At 39.7% G+C, this 23,356-nt stretch overlaps 2 protein-coding genes across 7 annotated transcripts in view; one reads left to right on the top strand and one right to left on the bottom strand.

The window, feature by feature from the left end:
* BRCA2 (BRCA2 DNA repair associated) overlaps window positions 1-12,389 on the top strand; it is a 60,291-nt gene extending 47,902 nt beyond the window's left edge. For 3 of the 4 annotated variants that reach the window (XM_019447816.2, XM_019447814.2, XM_019447815.2), the window contains exons 25-27: window positions 7,651-7,895; window positions 9,678-9,824; window positions 10,756-12,389. In XM_019447816.2, coding sequence (XP_019303361.2) covers window positions 7,651-7,895; window positions 9,678-9,824; window positions 10,756-11,394 — 1,031 coding nt within the window. In that variant the 3' untranslated portion in view covers window positions 11,395-12,389. Of the gene's footprint in view, window positions 1-7,650; window positions 7,896-9,677; window positions 9,825-10,755 lie in introns of those variants that run through there. The other variant, XM_053900448.1, reaches the window with a different exon arrangement.
* Window positions 10,789-23,356, bottom strand: part of N4BP2L1 (NEDD4 binding protein 2 like 1) — a 34,755-nt gene continuing 22,187 nt past the window's right edge. Inside the window, exons 2-5 of one of the 3 annotated variants that reach the window (XM_053900471.1) lie at window positions 18,347-18,474; window positions 15,871-15,939; window positions 14,857-14,907; window positions 10,789-10,901 (exon numbers count right to left, since the gene is read on the bottom strand). In XM_053900471.1, coding sequence (XP_053756446.1) covers window positions 14,864-14,907; window positions 15,871-15,939; window positions 18,347-18,474 — 241 coding nt within the window. In that variant the 3' untranslated portion in view covers window positions 10,789-10,901; window positions 14,857-14,863. Of the gene's footprint in view, window positions 10,902-13,462; window positions 14,908-15,870; window positions 15,940-15,988; window positions 16,066-17,971; window positions 18,061-18,346; window positions 18,475-23,356 lie in introns of those variants that run through there. The other 2 variants (XM_019447821.2, XM_019447822.2) reach the window with 2 other exon arrangements.

The following is a 23,356-nucleotide window of genomic DNA, read 5'->3' as shown; positions in this document are numbered from 1 at the left end:
GAGAGGAGTCAAGGAGTTCAGTGCCAAGGTGTTTGGTCTGAGCACATGAGAAGAGAGAGCGGTCATTTACTGAGAGGGAAAGAGTACAAGAAAAAGAGATGTGTGTGGGAAGGGTGAAGAGCTCAGTTTGGTCAGTTAAGGTTTAGATGCTTAGTCTAAACAGAAATTTCTACCTGACAGTTGGGTATGCCGGAGTCTGGGGAAGTGGTCTGGGCTGAAGATATAAACTGGGACATCATCAACGTACAGGTGCCGTTTAAAGCTGTGAGACCGGATGAGGTCAGTGGGTGTGGGAGTAGCTAGAGAGGTGGCTCGGACACTCTGACGCTTAGAAGCAGGAAGATGTAAAGGAACCAGTAAAAGAAACAAGAGGAGCAGCCTGAGGAGTGGGAGGAATCCTTAGGGAGGGAGCTGCGCTGAGAGCCCAGAGGGAAGTGTTCCAGAGAGAGGGGACTGATTCGGATGGCAGTTGATAGCTGAGACAGGGAGGCGAGGGCCAGGAAGGGGCTGCTGGCTTGAGCCCCAGGAGGAGCCAGTCTGATGGTAAGGTGGGCAGGGGAGTGGAAGGAGAGGCACGCGCACAGTGGACACAGGCATTATAAGGTCATGCTTCAAGCACCGAAGGGAAATGGAGCACTCACGAGAGGGAGAATTGGGATCAAGAGAATGTCTGTGTTTTCCAGTGCAAGTGCTACCAGCATCCTGATGAGATCGTGTACACTGACTAGAAAGGTCCGGTAACGGGAGTGAATGTTTTTAGAGGTGGGGAGCAGCAGGGAGCCAAGAGCAGGGGAGACAGCTACCCCAGCCTGACGTCCTGTAGCACAAGAGGTCTGCGGGGGGCAGCAGTGGCCTCGGAGGAGGAGAGCCAGGTCTCAGTTACAGCAGGCCGGTAAAGACAGCACTTAAGGAATGGTTGAGGGTAGTGGGGACTTGTCCAGTGAAGGCGTTCCAGGCGACAGGGAGAGGTAGGAGACGGTGTGAAAGGAGGTAGTGTATGAAACTTTCCGGAGATGGGAAATACGGCAGGACCCGGGAGCCTGGCTGCTTGTGGAGACTTACCTGAGATCACTTCTCATGGCCCCAGGGCAGATAGCAGTGAGGAGGTGAGGTGCACGGGAGGAAAACGTGTGGAGACCTGCCAGGAGCCAGTGGTTCTTGACTTTCTACCTTATCCAAGACCATTTTTCCCCCTCTCAGTTACTGAGTAATGGCTGCGAACTTGAGTTTCTTTCCACTATATATTGCCCGTCTCTGGGAGATACTAGCTCTGTTCTTCATCATTTTTCCTGGTTCCGTGAGTCCCCTGTGATTAATTTGCATTGCTGCCATAACTAAGTACCACAAACTGGGGGAGCGTAAACAACCAAAATTTACTGTCTCCGTTCTGCAGACCAGAAGTCCGAAAGCAAGGTGTTGGCAGAGTTGGTTCCTTCTGCGGCTGTGAGGGAGACGTGTTCAGCGCCTTGCTCCCCGCACCCGCTGGTTTGCTGGCAATCTTTACTGCTCCGTGGCTTATAGGTGCACCGCCACGATCTCTGCCTTCATCTTCACGTGGCTTTCTCTCTGTGCGCGTGTCTGTGTCCAAACTTCCCCTTTGTATGAGGACATTGATCGTCACGACTGCATCTTAACTTGATTACGTCTGCAAAGACCTTGTTTCCAAATAAGGTCACGCTCACAGGTACTGGGGGTCAGGACTTCAACATCTTGAGTGGGGGACACAGTTCAACCCACCAACACCCTGGAATGTTCACTTCTGTTAGTCCTGGTCGTCTGCTTTTCCCCTGCAGCCATGTTCATTATTTGCGATCAGAAGAGGAAAAAAGTAAGATGCCCATTCCGTTTGCTTTTCTTCAGGTTTACAGGTAATAGAATTCTCAAATTTTCACCAGTTTGGGGAAGGAGATGAGAAGCTGAGCCCTTCTGTGCCTGGCCTAGCCACACTCTCGTTTCTTTCTTTCATCACCAATTTTTAAATTTTACATCAGAATATTCCTCATTTGGGTTTTTAGTGAACATTTCTTTTTTTTTATTTAGTTTGATGTTAAATGTTAGAGGAAAAAATTCTCTTCGAATGTTTCGAAGTGCCACCTTAAACCCGAAGTAGTGCTTATCTAACGCTCAAATCTACTGATGATGGTTCCTGGCTTAAAATCTTCAGTGGCTCCTGTCCCTTAGAAAATGAAACCCACACTCCTTCATAGGCCTGAAAAACTCTTCAGCTGCCTCAAACCACCACCCCACACACCTCAGCTAAACTATGCCACTTCATGTGCCTGATGCATTATATATAACATTTAACACTTTCAACCTTTAAAAAATACACCTTACTGACAATGCCCTTTGTCCTCCTGTCTAAAGGAGTTGGAGAACCGTTGTCCTTCGTCATTCAGCCCAGCTGAATAATGTTCCTCCCCAGCTGGGTGCTTATGCCAGCTTACATCTTCCCTCCTCAGTTTCTGCAGCGTTTAGTGCGTTGGGTTGCTTCAGCATCCGTCACGTGGCCCATGATCCTGTGTCCACGTTTCTGAACCTCCTCCCCACCAATGATACTGTGATCTCTTCAAGGAAAGGGACTCAGTTTTAGTTTCTTTCTGTCCCCACTTCTAACAAAACGGGGCGGGGGGAGTGGGTAATTGTTGAAAACGTCACATATGTACATAAAGTGCTCGTAGTAATGCTGTTCATTTGCTGTTATCATCCCTCTGTACAGATGGGGAGACCGGAGCTCAGAGATGTTAAATAACCTGCCCAAGGTCACAGTTATATAAATGATTGGAACCCATACTTTCAGGCTCTAATGCCTATGTGTTCTTCTTATGCTTCAGCTAACAAAGCCAAACCAAATCCAACCATCTGAGAGTTGGGCTTGAAGTAGGGACTACTGTGTGTTCAATCTGTTGTGTTACTATATTACAAACACTGTGGCATCCGATGAATTAATTAAGTGAGATCACTTCTTAGGTCAGTTTCCCAGGAAACAGACTGAGATTTTCATGCAGATGTATTGGAAAGTGCACTCAGGAGCAGCACCTGTGGGGAAGCAGCACCTGCCTCTGGGCAGAGAGGGGAGCTGGGGGGCGGGAGGGTGCCGCTCAGGGAGCCGTGCAGCGCTTGGCAGAGGGGGGAGCCCTGCAGTGCCGTTGCTGCAGAGGTACAGCAGTCCCGGTCTGGTGGGGATTCTGCAGCTGGCGTGTCTCTTAGCGAGAATTTGTGAAGTGGCCTCACATACTGCTGTGTGCTTTAGCCTTTCAGTGAAACTTTCGAAAAAGAATTTAAAGGGAACAGTGGATTCTGCGTGAGTTCAGAACAATCCCAGACTGCAAACCTGCAGAATAATCTCCCTCTTATCCTTTTATTTTCATGATTTTTTCAGTGCCAACATTCTAAAAGTGTTACTTGAAAAAAATTCTTCCAGTTGTTACCATTTGTACGAGATGTGTGGTAATTACAGGAAATTTTCTATTTTTTTTCAGTGTATATAATTTGATCTAGGTATGAAACCTGTACTGAGGAAAAAATGAAATGAGGGAGCTATCCTGGAAGCTTATTTTCATATTTTGCATTTTCTAAATGTTTTTCAGTAAACAAGTATTGCTTTTAAAATTGGGGGGAAAACAGTTTAAAGAAGCACATTTGAGAGAAGGGCTGTAATCATTTTGAATATAATTAGAGGCAAATTCCCAAATTAGAAAATTGAACATACTTGGGAAACATAATTTCTCTAAAAGCAGTATTTAATATTTAGGATTACAATCCATTAAATGAATCTACTTATAAAATTGAAAACAGTGAAAGGAATAACCATCATTTGCAACAGGATAAACAAATCATTATCTGAGAATGGCAATTCTTTGGGTTCCTGTCATTTATAAGGGAAACATAATTCTTGAAGTAACAGAGACAAGAAATTCTAAATCGTTAGATTAAATGGTGAGTGCCTCAGTCCTGTCTCTTCCCATTTTTGGCATTGAAACTTTTTCACTTTTTATTTTGAATAATTTCAGGCCTTCAGAAAAGTTGCAAAACTAATGCAGACTTTACAATTATCCCTCCCCCAGCTTCGCCTAATGTCAGCATCTTGTGTGACCATGGTACCATTATTAGAATCTGGAAGTTAACATTGGCATAATATCATTACCTGCAGTGTAGATTTAAGTGTAGATTTATGCTGTTTTACTTCTTCTGTTCCAGGATCCCACTTTCGTGTAATCATCATTTCTCCCGAGTCTCCTCTCGTCTTTAACAGTTCCCCAGTCTTCTCTTGGTTATTTTTTTTTTTTTTATGTTTATTTACTTTTGACAGAGAGAGAGACAGAGCATGAGTGGGGGAGGGGTAGAGAGAGGGGGAGACACAGAATCCGAAACAGGCTCCAGGCTCCGAGCTGTCAGCACAGAGCCCGACACAGGGCTCGAGCTCCATGGATTGCGAGATCATGACCTGAGCTAAAGTCAGACGGTCAACCGACTGAGCCACCAGGTGCCCCTCCCCAGTCTTCTCCCTTTTTTTCCAATCTTGACTCTCTTGAATAGACTGATCATGTTGTAGCATTTTCCTCAACTTGGGTTTGTCTGATGTTTTCTCATGATTGGAATAAGGTTATACATATCTGGCAAAAGTGCCACAGAAACAGTGTTGTGTCTGTCCGCCTCCCCATCAAGGGTTTAATGATGCTGATACTGCTTGTTACTGGGAGCGGCAGCCTTGAGGTCTGCAACCTTAACCTTAAAGGAGATTCCTTGAGACTATGTAAGTCCAATTTCACCTCAAACTTTTCACCAATTAATTTTAGCATCTATCAGCTGATTTTGTTTGCAGGAGTTTTTACTGTAGTGTTTGCCTAATGATTTCCTTTTTTTTCTTTCTTCTTTCATTCTCCATTTATTGGAGCTCTACTATAAGGAAGAGCTGCCCCTTTTCCCCAAATTTACTTTCTTATTTGATTTATATCAGTATGGACGAATGAATATGTATTTTAGTCTGTGGGTTACAATTCAATACCTGCATTATTTTGTTGTTCAGATTGTTTCAGTTTGGGCCACTAGGAGTTTTTTCAGGTTGACTCCTGTAATTTTGCGAGCACCTCTTTTCGGCATTACAAGATGTTCCAGGTTCATCTTATATGTTCCTTGCCCCAATCAAGTTGGACCAACTACTTCTCAAAGAAACCCTGGATCACTTTTTTCTTTCTTTCTTTTTTCTTTTTCTTTCTTTCTTTTTTTTTTTTTTTTTTTTTTTGAGAAAACTGTGTTTATAGCCATGACCTAATGGCTAGATACACTCATTACTGCACAGGCATCATTGCTTCTAGGCCGTATCAGACAGAAGGCACCAGGAAGTATGTGTGTATATTCTATTGTGGATTTCCCCCTCTGTGGTTGGGCTTGTTTGTTGGTGGGATAGGTGAAGCGTGTGTGAAACACTGTGGTTCTAAGAATCAGCTGCACAAAGACATACCAAGGGAAGCATCACTTTTCATTCCTTCCACCCCAGTGCTGTTTCTCCCCTGCTTTCTACCCACGTCCTGCCTCTGTAGTTTCTGCTTTATCCTTCCTGTATTTGTTCTCCACAAGTGGACAGATACATGTACAATCTCTTATATCAGCTTCTTTCTTATATGAAGAGTAACAAACTTTAATTTTTGTGCATGTGCGTGCTTTTTTCACTTAACAGTATCAATTCATAGCAAGCTATCTCATTCTTTATTTCTTTTTAATTCCTAGATATTCTATTTTTAGTGCAATTGTAAATGGGATTTTCTTAATTTCTCTTTCTGCTACTTAGTTATTAGTAAATAGAAACACTATAGATTTCTGTGCATTAATTTTGTATCCTGAAACTTGAATGAATTCATGGATCAGTTCTAGTAGTTTTTTTGATGGAGTCCTTATGGTTTTCTATATAGTGTCATGTCATCTGCAAAGAGTGAAAGTTTAATTTCTTTCTTACCAATTTGGTTCCCTTTTCGTGTTTTTCTTTTTTGTCTAATTGCTGCAGCTAGGATATCTAGTACTGTGTTGAATAAAAATGGTGAGAGTGGACATCTTTGTCTTGTTCCTGATTTTAGGGGGAAAGCTCTCAGTTTTTTACCACTGAGTATGATGTTGGCTGTGGGTTTTTCATATGTTCCCTCTAACCCTGCTTTGTTGAGGATTCTCATCATGAACGGATGTTGTACTTTGTCAGATCCTTTTTCTGCTTCTGTTGAGATGATCATATGATTTTTTATCCTTTCTTTTCTTGATGTAATGTATTGTGGTGATTAATTTGCAAATATTGAACCACTCTTGTATCCTGGGAATGAAACCCCTTTGATTGTGGTGAATGTTTTTTTTAATGTATTGTTGGATTCAGTTTCCTAATGTTTTGTTGAGGATTTGTTCATCGGGCATATTGGCGTGTAGTTTGTTTTCAAGTGTCTATCTGGTTTTGATATCAGGATAATGCTGTACTCATAGAGTGTATTTGGGAGTCTTCCTTCCTCTTCTGTTTTTTGAACTAGTTTGAGAAGAATAGGTATTCACTGTTACTTAAATGTTCACCTGTGAATTCACCTGTGAAGCCATCTGGTCCTGGGCTTTTGTTTATTGGGAATTGTTTGATTACTGATTCATTTTCATTGCTAGTAATCAGTCTGTTCAAATTTTCTGTTTCTTCCTGATTCACTTTTGGGAGGTTACATGTTTCTAAGAATTTATGCATTTCTTCTAGATTGTCCAAGTTGTTGGCATATACTTTTTCATAATGTGATCTTTGTATTTTTATTATTTCTCCTCCTTCATTTGTGATTTTGTTTGAGCCCTCTTTTTCTTGAGGAGTCTGGCTTTGGTCTGGTTTACCAATTTTGTTTATCTTTTCAAAGATCTAGCTTCTGGTTTCATTGATCTTTTTTTTTTTTTTTTTTTTTTTTTTGTCTCATTTATTTCTGCTCTAATCTTTATAATTTCTTTCCTTCTACTAGCTTTGGATTTTGTTTGTTCTTTTTCTGTTTCCTTTGGGTATAAGTTTAGGTTGTTTATTAGGGATTTTTCTTATTTCTTGAAGTAGGCCTGTATTGCTATAAACTTCCCTGTTAGAACAGCTTTTGCTTCTTCCCAAAGATCTTGGACCGTTTGTTAACAGAGCACTTCCTCATTCTTTTGTACAGCTGCATAGTACAAAATTGTATGAATGTGCCAGTGTTTGTCCCTACCGCTCTCCTGTGCTTCAGTGAGTAACCTTGTACAGAGTGTTTTCATGAATCTTGTTCATATATATCTCACTATTATTGGAAGTACATCTTCAGAATTGAGTACTAAAAGTGGGGTTGCTGGGTGGAAAGGTAAGTGTGTGTCATTTTGCTGGATTCTACCAGTTTTTTTCTCCAGAGGGTTGCACAAATTTGTATTCCCACCAGCAATGTATGAGTATACCTGCTTCCCCATGGCCTAAGTAACAGAATATGTTGTCATATTAACACTGAAATTTTAACACCATAAACAGCAGGTTATTTTGGAAATTCTGAGCTTTCTCTAAACTTATTTTGGTCTGTTTTACTATTAGCATACCAAAACAAATAGGCATATTAGAACTTCCTTGAATTTTTTAAAATTTATCTCACATATATAATGAAGTGGAATTTTTTGTTTTGTTTTGTTTCATCTTAGGTTTTGCTCCTTTGGTCTATTTGTCAGATGAATGCCATAATTTATTGGCAATCAAAGTCTGGACCGATCTTAATGAAGACATTGTTAAACCTCATACATTAATTGCTGCTAGCAACCTCCAGTGGCGACCAGAATCTAAATCAGGAATTCCTACTTTATTTGCTGGAGATTTTTCCAGGTTTTCTGCCAGTCCAAAGGAGGGCCATTTTCAAGAGACATTCCACAAAATGAAAAATACTATTGAGGTAAAATTACTTTGGGCATTACCACGCGTTTTGGTATTTTCTTATTTTGATGGTCAAACATCAAGGAAATGGTGTCTTCTATGAAAATTGGATAGTCAGGAAATAATGTGAGATGAGGGTTCCTCAAAGATGAATTGCTCAGGAGCCTGAGGAGATGGGGGGGACAACAGCTGGGAGAAAGTGACTTGAAGGGTATTGAGTGAGGAGAAATCCTGAGGAGGATGTTCAGAGCTACAGGTCATGTGGGCAACAAGAATGAGTTACCCATGGTTCATAGCAGTATCATTAGTTAATAACTGGCAGATTCCAAATTCATGTTTTAAACTCCCTATCTAGTATTTTACAGTTTATGTCTGTCCTTGATTTGAAATAATCTCAAATAGGAGAATACTGAAATTATTTTCCCTGGGTAATGTATACATTTTATGCTTAAATTTATACATATAGCAAGTAATAATTATTAGCTACAGTTTTAGAGTGCTTGCTGTATGTCAGGCCTTGTTCATAGCCTGTCGCATTCAATTCTTCCACCAATCCTATGAGGTGGGGAACTGCTTTTCCATTTTATTGATGAAAAACAGCGAGATTAAGTCACACAGCCAAGTTGTTAGAAGCAAGATTCATACTTAAGCTCTCTGAGTGCACAGCCCCAACTTTTTTTTTTTTTTTTTTTTTTAGAGAGAGAGATGAAGGGAGGGAGGGAGGGGCGGAGCGAGAAGGAGACACACAATCCTTAGCAGGCTCTAGGCTCTGAGCTATCAGCACGGAGCCCGAGACGGGGCTCAAACTCACAAACCACAAGATATGACCTGAACTGAAGTCAGATGCTTAACTGACTGCGCCACCCAAGTGCCCCTGCATAGCCCCACGTATTAACCACTGTGCAATGCTGCCTCCCAATAAAATTTTGGATTTTAAAAATTGCTAACTAGTAAAGAATCTTCAAGATAAGGCTGTTAGTTTGATATCTGAAATGTGTGTTATTCAAAATATATATATAAATAAAATTATATTTTAAAAGCATCAGAGTAGCCAGCTGTATCAAGGAAGTTTGTGTAATATTTTACCTAAAGACTCAATATATATTATAGTGAAGAATAACACCCTGATTGATCTGGTTTCTAAATTGGGGGTGGAGTGGGAATTATATTCACCATTTGGCCTCCATACAGATGAAAAACATCCCAGAATTTCTCCCAGGTTTTATTCAAGGATTGTTCAGAGACAACTGTTATTTACATAGCATTTTTAACTTTTACAAAATACTCTCATGAATTAGGTTAAATTATATAAAATTGCTGGTATTCGACCAGTTGTAACTTCTGAAACAACAGTTTTATGTGGCTTAACCTATACATTGTTTCCGTTCTTAGAACAGACGTGAGGCAGTTGTCTCATTTTACTACTAACCCAGGGCATACTCTATAGATGTTAGGTGATTTACAGCTATTAGGTAGGAAATAGAGCTGGAACTTGAGCCCCCGTCTTCCAGCTCCTAATCCAGTACCGTGGAATACCTTGTAATTAAACTGGCTGGTTGGCAAGATCTCTCCCGTCTCTTTCCTTCCCTGACGTACACACACTCCCTCCCTCCCTCCAACGTGTTGGCTTTGCATTTTTACACTGGTATATTGTTTGACAGTTGCTCTCAAATTTTGGGTGTGTCATTCTTTTTTTTCTGGTCTGAATCTTTTATTTCTAATTTTAAAGGTAACATTTTCTGAAAACATGAAAATGTGTATTTTCATTTTACAAAACAGCTTTTCCAATTTATTTTCTTAGAATATTGATACGTTTTGCAATGATGCAGAAAACAAACTTGTGCATATACTTAATGCCAACAGTCCCAAGGTGTCCACCCCAACGAAAGACTATACTTCAGAGCCACACACCGTTCAAACCGTCCTTGGCCTAGGAAGTAAACTTTCGGTAAGTTAATTGAAGGAATTTTATGAGTATTATGTACGCAGTCAATACTATATTCTGGTGTGCATGTGGTAAACTTGGTGAAATGGAATTAAACTTGACCAGAAAGTGTAGTTTATTGTTCAGTGGCTCCTGTAAGTATAGGTTATCTGGAAATTATATCTTGCTTATCAAAGCCAGAATGGAACCTTCTTTGGGATCACATTTGACAAACAGGTGCTTTCGTTTTTAGCATTGCAAGTGCATGTGTTAGAAAATAGTGTTTTGCCTCTGTTTTGCCTCTGTCCTTTTGCTAGAAGGACTATTCTATACAGTTAGGGGTGTTTCTAAGCTCAGCCTAACTCTTTAAATCACCGTACACGCAAATTAAGCTGTAAGGTCTGTAATACTGACTGATGACTAAATCTCAAGTAGCTAACAGTTGCTTAGTGTATCTGTATTAACTCATTTAATCTTTACCACAACCCATGGGATGAAAATTATCTCTGTTTTGCAAATGAGGAAACTATGGTCTAGAGAGGTTGAACAGTTGCCTAAAGTCACAAAACTAGAAAAGTTAAGTGTTAGAACCCAGGCAGTCTGTGCTCTTAAAATGGTTTAAAAATGCTCATCTTTGTTTAAGCTGTTAATGAAAAAAGAAAAGATTCAAGAGTCAGTTAAATCCCCCTGCCTCCCTTTTTGTCTTTTATTACAATTAGTCTTCATTCTTTTTTCTTTTTGTGTCATTTTTGTATCCTTGTATGCAAAACTGTTTCCTTCTGGAATGAGAACAATAATGTAAATGTCTCTTGAAATCATCTGACCTATGAGTCACGATGGGCGTGAGAATGTATGTGGTATTTGTGTGCTTAAATATTTCTAACGAAAAGCTGATTTGATGATGTTTTACATATTAGTGCATCATTATCTAGGCTGCATTTTGTCTTTTTATCAGATGTCTTCTCCCAATAGTGAGATGAATTACCAGAGTCCTTTATCGCTTTGTAAGCCGAAAACAAAGTCTGTGCCCACACCTGGATCAGCCCAAATGACTTCAAAGTCTTGTTATAAAGGGGAGAGAGAGCTGGATGACCCGAAAACCTGCAAGAAGAGAAAAGCCTTGGATTTTTTGAGTAGACTGCCTTTACCTCCACCTGTGAGTCCCATTTGTACATTTGTTTCTCCAGCTGCACAGAAGGCATTTCAGCCACCACGGAGTTGTGGCACCAAATATGAAACACCTATGAAGAAAAGAGAGTTGAATTCCCCTCAGAGGACTCCACTGAAATTTAATGACACTTCCCTTGTGGAAAGTGATTCAATAGCTGACGAAGAACTTGCATTGATCAACACTCAAGCCCTTTTGTCTGGTTCGGCAGGAGAAGATCAACTTCTGTCTCCCAATGACTCCCCTAGGACTGCTCCCACGAGCTCAAAAGATTATGTCAGGCCGAAAAGGTATCCTCCTGCCTCTGGGATACGAGACTGCGAGAACCCCCAGGCCAGCACCGAAGGATGGGAGCCTGACGTGCAGGACACAGATACAGTAAAAAGGTCATCTGTGAGACTGCAAAGGCGACAACAGCAAACATGACGATAAGTCACTGACTCAGCCTCTCCAGTTTGTAAAAAATACAGCTTCAAACGGCACATCAGTGTTCGCATAATGAGAAAAATAGTCTCTAATTTCCCTGGGTGCCTATCACAGGAATGCTCTTTGCCTGCCTCTGGGCTTTGATTTGTTACTGATCTTAAAATTGACTGGGTCTTTATTAACTAATCAAGAAAAAAAATCTCCCTTAAATCTTTGTGACTGAATTTGATCACTGGACTTGACCAAGTATTATTTTACAAAGTAACTTTTTCTTTAAGTTGTGTCCTTAATTAAATGAAACTAGGTTCGTAAGTACAGTTATTTTGACTCCTGTAATTCTTTTTAGTTTAGTTCCTATCTTAGATGGTTTGGTTTAGTTTTGTTTCTCGGAGATAGCCCACTGTGACCCAGTTTTCCCTAACAAACGTGTTGATTCTCTTCTACTTCTATCCTAATTAAACGTCAGGAAGAGAAAGATACAACAGTGGTGTTTTCTAAGACCCATTCTTCAACCCTAAGTCGGCATAACTACAAGAAAAACAGAAACCCCAATGTAATTCCTTTTTATGATTCCACTGTGATCTCTGAATTATTTTAATTAAAAATTCAAGTACTTTAAATCAGATTTCATAGTGTTAATGTTTTTGTAACAAAATGATCATCTGCAACTTCAGAGAAAACTGTTCTTTCAAATTGGCAGATTCTACCCACTTTATTTTTAGCCCTGTCACAGGACTCAGCAGTACTTCCTTTAAACCTGGTTTTCTCTAACCACCAAGGCAGACAGTAATAGTTCAATATAAGAGGATATTCTCGTTTGTGACTTTCTTACGCTTAATGGAGAAAAGAGAATGCACTTCCAACCAGGAGCCGATAGCATGGAAAAGCTCTGAAATCAGGTCTTTTACTATGCCTTAAGTTTATATAAAATATCCTGTTTTCAAATCTAATTAGAAACGCATTTCAAAGCCAAGGATAAATCTTTTAAAAAGCAATTTTTTCTTTCATAACTGTGATCCATGATTTTTGGCTCCTCTAAAAATTAACGTAACAATAATCCATTCTGCAGTTCTTTTTAACTCAAGTGTTCTGCCAGTCTTGTTAATACATGATTTAAATTTTGTTCGTAAAACAATTTGGTCTTCCCATCCTAATCATTTTCCAAGTGATCCGCTCTAGAACAGGGAATAAAACTGGAGTCTCAGATGAACAAAAAAGAATTAGAAGAATCTAACCTGAACTGCTACTACGTCCTCTATTCCTCCTTACCATTTAGACCACACATTATAGAGAGATCTCATGCACACACTCCTTTGTTACACATTGTAAAAAATATAGGAAGCTATATAAGCAAAATATGAAGCTTAAGTATATGCAGATATTGTCCCCTAAGAAGTGACAATGATTACAAAGTCAAGAATGTACACCATAGGATTAGGGATAATGGTAAAAGCAGTTTGTGTTACTCAGCAATTACTTAACGAGACCCTATCTTGTACGTAAAGCACTATGCCGGCTCTGTGAACGATACAAACGTTAATCATACAAAACTACAGGTTAAAGTTGAGTGTTCAAAAAATTACATAAATCAGGAAACTTGGGAACTGAGAGAAAAAATAAATCACTTCTAGCTGGGACAAAGTTGGCAGCATTTAATCAATTATGTTTATGCTTCCAAACCAAGTATTTCAGGAGTCATCCAGGGGAAAAAAAGAGACAAATAGGGAAATTACTCTCCTGAACTCTTTAAAAGCTCTGGATCTAAACCTGGGGCCATATCAGAGTGGTTACTCAGACAAGGTGAATAAAAAGCCATAAGATGTCAATAGTGGCAGATATTAAAATGCTAAAGTAATAGCCTTTCCAATGTATGCAGATCAAATAATTTATATAAGCATGTAAAATGCAAGGTTGCTTTTGTCTTTATGTCTCCTATTTACTAAAGAAGACTGGTAAATAAGTTTATGATATAGAAAAACTGGTTCTTAATAGGGTAGAATTCTATGGAATTTAGGCAATTAATTTTTTTATATCATTAAAGCAGTCTAGATTCAATGACAAATTCATATAAAGCAATACCATAGATAATTTTTAATAACCATAAAAGCACCATTATATAGGACACTTAAAATAATATTTCACAGAACATTATAAAGAAGCTGTTGGCCAACAAGAAATAAAGCATACATCCTACGTGATCTTATCTATCATGGTCTCACACCAAATTAATTTGATTCTAACCTGTGGAGACTTGATTTGGAATCATAAATTCAGTATTGGTTTAAGAGGGACATCCCAGAGTTGTGGTAGAACTTTATTGTCTTAAATAATGCCACATAAAACGCCAAGAATGCTCATCTTGCAATGAGCATGACTTTTACGTATCCCTATATGATTTATATCTTGGGATGCTTAATTCTTGTGCTCCCAAACATTTGGGCAGCCAACTGATTATGCACATGTCTAAAAACTGCTTAATTTTTTCCTCTTAAAAACTGGTGTTTTATAAAGTCAGGCTTCTTTAATTTCCACTATTGGCACAACAGCCAAAAAGTTCATCAGGTTTAATCCTATTCGATACAGTGGTAGTTAAAACACAAGATGTGACTTTAAATAATGACACTGGTTTTCCTCAGTAGCTTTTAGAGCTATCAAGAAGAATCCAAAAGACTTTTTAACAATGACACATCACGAGAATAAAGGGATAATTTCCCAAAGAGTCTACTTTGAAGGACGATATTCCCTTAGATGTATGCTCTCTAGCATATGCATTTTAGAGGAAAACCACTCTCATCGTGACAGCCACACATCTCACATTTTTTGGATACACGGCTTATCAAAGTAGCAATGGCACTAACATTTTCCTGTCTCCCACTTCTCCCCCACCTTTCCAACCTTCCTGATGGAGATGGGTTTTCTGGAAAAATAGATTACTTCAGAGGAAGTGGTACTGAAGCTTCTGTATATTGAACTTATGTGACTGGGTACGTTTTCAGGGTTCCGTTTCCAATTGGTTCCCTAGAGAAAGTGACTTTGTTTAATCAAATCAGAATTCCAGCATCAGACCATGCATAGAGGATCACTTTTAACAAGTGCTTGTTGAAAATGAATATAATGACTTCTGCCGAAAAACTTTCAGGTCCGACTATTTACACGGGAATTAGAGCTCTGGCTAAAACTGAACAAAGAATAAATACCAAAAGTTGCGGTAAAAACTGATTTAGGAAAATTGTGAATGCCTGTACGATAGGCCTCTAATATCCATGGTGACAGCCGCCTCTTCTGTTAAAGGAGCTCTCGTTTGTGAAGCCCCCATGAGCCCTCCGGGTGGGAAACTCCGCGCAGGGATTCCAGTATCCTGCGCCGTCGGAAGGTGATGGGTTATTCCTGTCCTGGTTTCTGTTCATTCTGCTTGGCTTTTCCGCATGAAGCACACTGTGAAAGGTAACATCGTGTTCATACCGTTCCTTCATCCGGTGTATTTTTTCTCTTGGGACTCCATGAATGTTCCTTCTACATGGGAAAAAATGCAAACATGTACTTAAGGCGGTATATTCAAAAGGAGTTACAAGTCCTGCGTCATTATATAGATATGCACTCCCTAGTCTCAGGATTTAACTCTCACTAAAGCATAACATCTCTTTAAGGAGTTATCTTTCAGGCTCCACTCCTGTTTTTTTGTGCTGCTCTAAGGCTAAACAACTAGAGTTTCGGAAATGCTTTGTTTTTGGAACTCTCAATTTCATGCTTCAAGGTATAAAAGAACACCATGAGATCTACTTATTATATTTTTGCCTGTTAATCATGCATATATCTATAATCCATTTATGTCAGTCCGAGACACTTCTAGATGCTAATTAAAATAATCTTAAATTCAAGCGGGCCTCAGAATCAACTGGGGATATAGTTCGAAATGCAATTACCAGAGATTCCCACTGTGGCATGTGGCCTATGAACTAGGACTTTAACAATCACCTCAGGCAACTGTGATGGGCGCGGGCCACAGACCGATTTTGGAAGCACTATCTCCTTGTAACTATAGGATAAATCAGTCTTATTCCTAAAAAGTAAATTCTGATCTCACTGGTTTCTTTAAATCATTGACATCATCAAATAACACAGATAGTAAATATCAGAACCCATGCACTCAATCAACAAGTTAGTATTATTTGGACATTTATTGCTTTATAAATTAGAAGCAGCATCTAGACCCTAAGTGAACCACAGACTGTTGAACGTTTAAAGATCTTTATTGAGCCTCAATGCAAAAACGCCACTGACATGTGCAATCCCATGCAGAGAAAAGTGCTTTCAAACGTTCATTAATGAAGAAGCATTTTAGCAGAAAGTTAAATGTGTCCTTTAAAAGGACCAAGTCCAAGCCAAAGTGTAGCGTTTAGCGGTATATTAGAAAACTGACCCAAAACTAAAGTCTTCACATTAATAAATCCAAAGTGATCAATTTCCAAGAATTACCATTTCTGGCCTGAAAACTACCATGTCCATTTCCAGCCTGAAAAGATTCTTTTGTTCGGTCTGAAATACCTGAAAACAGCAGGATACATAATGAGGAACTAGAAAAACAAAGAAGTACCTTGCTAACTCTTGAACGTTGAATTTCCAGCGAGTGTCAGGTTCTCGGAATATAACTTCATAGTTATTTTCAAGTGCCTGATTTTTCAAAAGTACATAAAACATTGAAGACATGGTACGTATGTTTGGGAATGTTTATGCTGCCATTTAACATTTACTACAAATCTTTTCTAAGATTCCTTTTGTTTTACCAGTAATCCAAGGCCTTAGTTTATCTTACAAGTACCGTTGGTTCATTTCCATACTTAGCCACTCTCAGATTATATTATGGTTCCCAATGATAAGTTTTGGTCAATTTTATCTACTATGTAGGAAAATGATAAAGGTTCTTTGGGGACATTTTTAAAAATAGATAGCTGAACTAAGTTTTAAATATCCTGCCCACATGTATGAGAAATGAATTCAGTGGCTTCTCAAAGTCCCTTATAGGATTATCACCGAGTTTTCTTCTGCCAAATGCCTTGTCCCATTCCTCATGCCTCAGTTAGAAAGTGAGGGTGCCCTAGGAACAGAGCTTATGAAATAAAAATGATTTCCCAACACTCTTTACAAACTCTTCCCGCCAAGAAGGGGCTTTCCCCACTATGCAATACAGTCCGGCCCAAAGCACCACGCCCCGTGATCCTTGGGTTTACAGTTTGCATATAAACATCCAAATAATCTTTGCATTCATAAACTGGCTACTCCTTTCTCATCTCAAAATCTGAACTCTGTTGTCACTATCGTTTATTGTGTTACAAAATACAGAATGAAAACAGCTAAGTAAAAAGATTTCCTCTTCATTCTTGAGATTGAGATGGACCCTTCTCATTAGAAAAGGATTCAGATATCCTAGATGGAAAATACCTAATTTCTGGATCTTAGTAATAGCTGTGGGTGGCTTAAAAAGATTGCACATTCCAGATAATAAAAAATAAGATGTCTTTCCTTAAGCCACTCTCCCACTACTCTTGGTTTTGAGTTGTGCCTTAATTAACTTGACTACTCATGTCCCCTTTCATTTCTCTGCCAAGTGGATTCTCGGTCCATGAACTGAAGTAACGACAAAAGTGATGTTCATTCCTTCCTACATTCACCCAAAGTCCCACAGGCTGGGCCTAAATAAACCAGATGGATGTACAGTTAGAGAAAAGCACACCTGCGTGTAAGCTCTTTTGCCCCCAGATTAAAAAGAAGCCATGAATAGATGCCACGAGCCCAGTTTCTTAGAGATACTCACTTTACTGTTAGACAAGTGGGGATTATGTATGACAAAATTAGACTACTCATCTGTCGCCTTCTTGCCCTGTGTGTTTCAGGATCTTTTCTCCTATCTATATGCCCAATAGGGAATGAAAACTTATGACCAGAAAAGGTGAAATATGTCTGAAAACAGATCATAATTTAAAATACAAACATAGTTTTATTCCTCTTACTTTTCTATTCTGACAGTAGAGAGCTGAGTTATCTTTGTTTGTGTATTTATATTTGTATTCTAGTATCTTAATAGGGTTACAGTGTTAACCCTAAATATGTTTTAAAACCAAAAAAAAAAAAAAAAAGGTCACCCCAGAACTCTCATGTGGCAACACTAAACAGTACTGAAATCCCTGCCTGCCAAAGACCGTGTCCTATCAATATAACCTACAACTCGGCTAGCAGCACTGCCCACCCCAATATTTCTCTGCAAGCTTCAGACGGTGCCCCTGTGTATAGATGTCTCTTCTTTGGAAAGCAAGACAGAAAATCAAGACAGAAAAACCATCAAGAATTCAGACCAATGAGTGTTTACAAATGTACCCTGAGGGGATATTAGCACCTTAGCAAGTTTCAGCCACTGAACAAGAGAGAAACACTAAAATAAAACCTGTTTACCTGCTCTCTGAGAGAACTACTATTAATAAAGATGAGATCATGGCAGATCGGAAAAAGAGGAAAGAACAAATGGTTCAATTTTCTCACAAAATTTCCGGAACTGAAAAATCAGAATGATGCTGTTTCCTACCATGACTGCATAGGGCTTCATTTCCCAGGCGTGGAGGTTGGTATTATCAATAATAATGGGGGATATGCCATTCCTCATTGCTTTTCTGGCTGCAACACAATGTTATATAACAGTGAGCAACATGCAACAATCAGAAGGGCGAGCGTACTCCATATTTTGTTATTTTTATTACAGGATGTCCTCATTACACAACTTTAGTGCCATCTATTTCAGAACCCATTATCAATAATTTTCCTTTTCCTGGAATCTAGGGAGGTTATGCTCTGGCATTCTGTTTGGGGGGAAAAATGGCAGAACTTTTATTACACTCCTTCCATAAAACTTATTCTATGTGCACAATAGGGTTTCCCGGGAATTTGGAAAGGAATTTGTCACCTCTTTTCTGGTTCCATTCATGTGCTTCCTCCAGGAAGTCAGGATTGAACTCATAGGCACCGTCTTCCCTGAAGAAAAAATCATCCGTGCTGAAAATCAGAGCCCTGGGAAAGTCGTGTTGCAATTGTCTAGAAAGTGGGGAAATAAGAGATTACTTTATGACTAGGCACAGTCATTCTAGAAATTATTACCCTCCATCTCTAACATTCAGTGGTTTATAATTATGAGTCCACCAGTTTGTGTGTTGTTGAAATTCAGCGTAAGAAGAGAGATGCTTGCTATTCATAGGAGGCGGGAGAAAACCGAGAGGCGGCTGTGTGTGCAGCACAACTCCTAAAACTCAGAAGTGTGGCCACCACATTGACTTCTGCTGCACCAAATGATTCTAGACACAACTCTGGAGGTTAAGGAGAAGGCATGATGACCACAGTGGTGTACCAGTGCCCCCCACAGACCTGCCCTCGCGTGCCATGCCCCAGTGCCACAGCCCTCCCTTCCCCGAAAGGCTCTCCCCTGTCCTGGGTCCCATCTCCCTGGGGCTCTGTTCTCTGTGAGGACGCATCTGAGAAACTAGTTCTTGCTGAGGTATGATATAGACAAAAGTGATGTGTGTGTGTGTGTGTGTGTGTGTGTGTGTATGTGTGCACCACCCGTATTAAGGTAACATTTACATTTCACAGTGACCTAAACCAAATGAAAAACAGCACACCAGGAGAAGGAAAGAGGTAGACCCAGCATTCCCCATGCTTTCTTAAATCTCTATCACACTTCTCTAAATATGAAAATATCACAGAAAAAAGGGAAAACCATCGTGGAGTGTCCCCTTTAAAACAAAAAAAAAAGCATACTAAATTCTGCACAAAATCGAAGAGATGTTTCCACTTGAAATCCTTATTCAGACAATTTGGTGGTGGAGGCGGGGGGGGGGGTGCATATTATGGTAGGTAGTAACTGGGTAAATCTCTGAGCCTCCTCTCTCCTCATCTGCACAAATCAAGGATGATTTCACCTATCTTGCTAGGTTATGACACTGAGCTAATGTGCAGAAACAGCAGATGCGTCACCTGACACAATGAGTGTTGGTTTCTTCCCTTTTTCCCTGCAGCACCAAAACAAATTTAACAGGCAAACAGAACATATGACAAAATGGGTACACTCAGAACAAAGAAAAAAAAAGAATAAAAAAGGAGAAAGGTTGGAGGAAAAAAGGTTGGAGAATGACAAGAACAGGAAATGCAAAGAGAAAAGTCGAGCCGTGTAACTGTGTGTGTTTCTTCTCCACGAGAAGAGTTATCTTTAATCAGGAAAGAACAGAATGAGCATAAGGCACCGGAGCCCAGATCATAAATAAGGTCCCGGGTTGTTCTGAAAAGCTTGGGTTCAATTCTTGACTCTACGATATCCAGTCATGTCACCTATCTCTCTAAACTGTTTTCCCGACTGAAAACCACAGATAATAGTCACTACTTATGAAACAGGAGTTTCTAGTAAGGCTCAAATGAGATATGAGAAAACATTTTGCAAATGGTAAGGCACTTTTACAAACGTGAGATACTGTTATTTTACCAATAATTATAACACAGGAGATCAACTTTACCGACCCAAACTGTTTATATGCCACAGTAATAAAATGCATTGGAGTGCATATGTAATCTCGAAATTACTGCGAGTGAATTAGTATTGCAGTGAATGGAAGAGATGAAAAAACCAAAATAAAGCAAATGCCTCAATTTTCAAGAATGAGTGAACACATTCTAGAAACAGTAAATAAACATTTCTGTCAGAATTCTTCAGAAGGCTTGATCACATTTAAAAAGAAAGCAGCACAGGGGCTCCTGGGTGGGGCTCAGTCGGTTGAGCTTCCCGCTCTTGACTTCCACTCGGGTCCTGATCTCACGGTTCATGACGAGCCCTGCATGGGGATCTGCGCTGACAGCATGCAGCCTGCTTGGGATTCTCTCTCTCTGCCCCTCTCCAGCCTCTCTCAAAAATAAATAAATAAACTTTAAAAAAAAAAGGCAGCATAGGTAGCTGATGGGCTGAGTTGGTAAACAGGGATATTCATTGGACGCCATGTTACATTTTGATTTAAATAGGAATCTGATGGTCTCTTGAGAGCCTTGTGGAAAAACGTAGACAAGAAGTTATAATGTTTTTTAATACCCAGAGGATATTAGATAACTCTCCAACTCATTAAACATTTATTGAGCATTTAATATATGCCAAGTACTGGGTGAAGTGTTAAGGTATGATAATAAAATAAAATAGTTGCTTTCAAGGAATTCACAGCCTAGCCAAGGGGCCAGCTGACCTACAGATGAAGCACAAGAGAAGTCGGGAGCGGGAACAAGATCTGACAGGGAAGCATGAAGGAGATGATATTTGACTTGGATCTTGAGACATGAGAAAATGCTGTCGCTTGGGGAACGGGTTAAAAGCACAAGGGGTAAGGGGCGCCTGGGTGGCTCAGTCGGTTAAGTGTCCGACTTCCACTCAGGTCATGATCTCGCAGTTTGTGAGTTCGAGCCCACATCGGGCTCTGTGCTGACAGCTCGGAGCCTGGAGCCTGCTTCGGATTCTGTGTCTCCCCCTCTCTCTGCCCCTCTCCCACTTGCACTCTGTCTCTCTCTGTCTCTCCCTCAAAAATAAACACTAAAAAGCACAAGAGGTAAGAGGAGGAAGCTAATGCTTTAGGGCTTGTTACGAGAAAGGAGCTCTAGGGATAAACAAGAATGAAAACACTAAGGATTAAAAGTGGCAAATCCTATTTGAAGCATTTCTCCACTCTGAATGCTACACAATTTAAAGAGAAATTTGGCAAGCTGGAATATGTCTGCAGAAAAGTGACCAGGTATCAGATGAGCAAAGATCATCAAAAGAATGTGCAGTGTTTAAACTGGGGGCAGGGTGTAGATGGGGGGGGGGGGGTGTAGATTTGCATGATCTTCCTGAATAGTCATTCCTTCAGAAACTTGTTTATCTTCACCTGAGTGTTAAATTAGCACCGGCAGGTACAATAGCATCTGGAACCTGCAGGACAATGAACACTCTCCTAGCTAAACAAAGAACTGATTAAGTAGACAAATCTTGAGATTCCCAAACTTAGGTGGAAGCAATAAATACCATTCCATCAGCTTCAGCAGTGATCAGGACAATGCATCAGCTCTAGCTTTCTGTATGGTGGTCAGGAGCCTCATGCATTGGGGAAATTGAGAGAATGAAAACAAAAGAAAAGGAAAAAAATAGAAAGACAATTACTTCCACAGAACCTTCAACTCCACAGCTCAAAGTCCCCCCTCAAATTCACTTAAAATGAAAACTATGAGAGAAACTCAGGTACTAATCTTGATTTCACAACTTCTCACTCTTCTGTGTAATTCTTTCTTTAATCATAAACACCCATGGAAACATATTCAGGTGTCTATTAGTCACTCACTCACTGACAAAGTCCAATATTACTATGTAATTTTGAGTTGGACCCCAACTTTCATATGTAAATTTTCCAACATGCAAAAGTAGACAGAATACAATCGTTCCCCCAGTACCCATGACCCAGGGTCAACAATTATCATAGCCAATCTCATTTCATTTGCTTCATACTTCATTTCACCAAATGTCCCATCAGTCCTCCTATTTCCCTGACTGTCTCCTAAATGCATCCCTAGGACTGATTTGTTTGAAGCAAGAGCCAAACAAGATCCACACATTGTATCTGGATGCCAAATCCCTCACATCTCCCTATTCCATCACTTTTCTCTCTCCTTTTTATTTTCACCTGAATTATTCCCCACAATCCCTCATATTTAGAAGATGTTCAAACCTTTAGAAATGAGTTGAAAGAATAATTCAATGAACACTGCTTACCCTTCATCTACAGTCACCAGTTGTTAACATTTTGCCTCATTTATTTCTCACATATGAATTTTTGATGAACCATTTGAAAATTAAGTTGCAGGCATGACACTTTCTTCCTAAATTCTTTGTCAAGTATCTCCTATGGAACATTCTCCTACATAACTACAATAACATTATCACATCTAGAAAATGGACACTAATTTATAATAGCTAATGTCAATTGAATTTTTAAATTTAAAAATTTTAAATTTCCCTGATGGTCCCAATAATATCTTTCATAGGGTCACGTACTGCATTTGGTTATTATGTTTGTGTCATTTAATCTAGAACTGTCCTTGTGACTTCTTTGGTTTCCCTTTTTGAAGAGTCCAGATCAGTTGGCTTAAGTACACCCCACATTCTATGTTATTTTGATGATTTCCTCACGATTAGATCCAGGTTACACACTTTTAGAAGGAAACTACAGAGGTAACGTTTGTGTACTTCTTTTTGCACGTAATAACAGTTTGTACCGTCGTGTTCAATTTGGTCACGTGGCTTCTAAAAGGGGGGTCAGCCAGATCTCTCCACCCTAAAGAAACATGGTTTCTCTTGCAATGTATGTAATGGCAGGACAGGGATGGTGGGAGTGGGCGTGAAGCTGTCAGACCCCAGGTAAGGAGCCTGTTGCCCACCAGCCTTTTGCCCAGTGATCTTCACATTCGTTGCTGACCACGCCTGAACCAAGTATTACATCAGGAACTGCAGAATGTTGATTTTTCTCATTATGTAATTTCTTCTATATTTCCTTTGTGGCATTGTCTTGTAAAGAGGAACTTTCTCTCCCCTTTTAGTAATCTTTAACATCCTTATTCTTTATGATGTTCAAATTGTCCCATATTTGGCCACGAGGTATCCCTTCAAGTTGGCCCCTGTGTCTTATATATGCCCCTTTGTCTATACAACCTTAAAAATACCGCTTTTCCTTTCTAATTAGCAAAGACATACATATTCACTGCAGAATATTTTTAAACAGAAAACTGCAAAAAAGGGGAGGTTTCTATGTTCCCCCATCTAAAAATAATTATTAACATTTTGACCTTCTTTCCAGGAAATAGATAGAAAGATGGGTAGCTGGGTGAGTAGATGAGTCGGTAGGTAGATAGGTGATAGAAT

Source organism: Panthera pardus, unplaced genomic scaffold (genome assembly GCF_024362965.1).
Source record: "Panthera pardus isolate Hobbes unplaced genomic scaffold, ASM2436296v1 HiC_scaffold_1, whole genome shotgun sequence".
Taxonomy (NCBI): Eukaryota; Metazoa; Chordata; class Mammalia; order Carnivora; family Felidae; genus Panthera; species Panthera pardus.
This window is presented reverse-complemented; position numbering and strand designations above follow the sequence as displayed.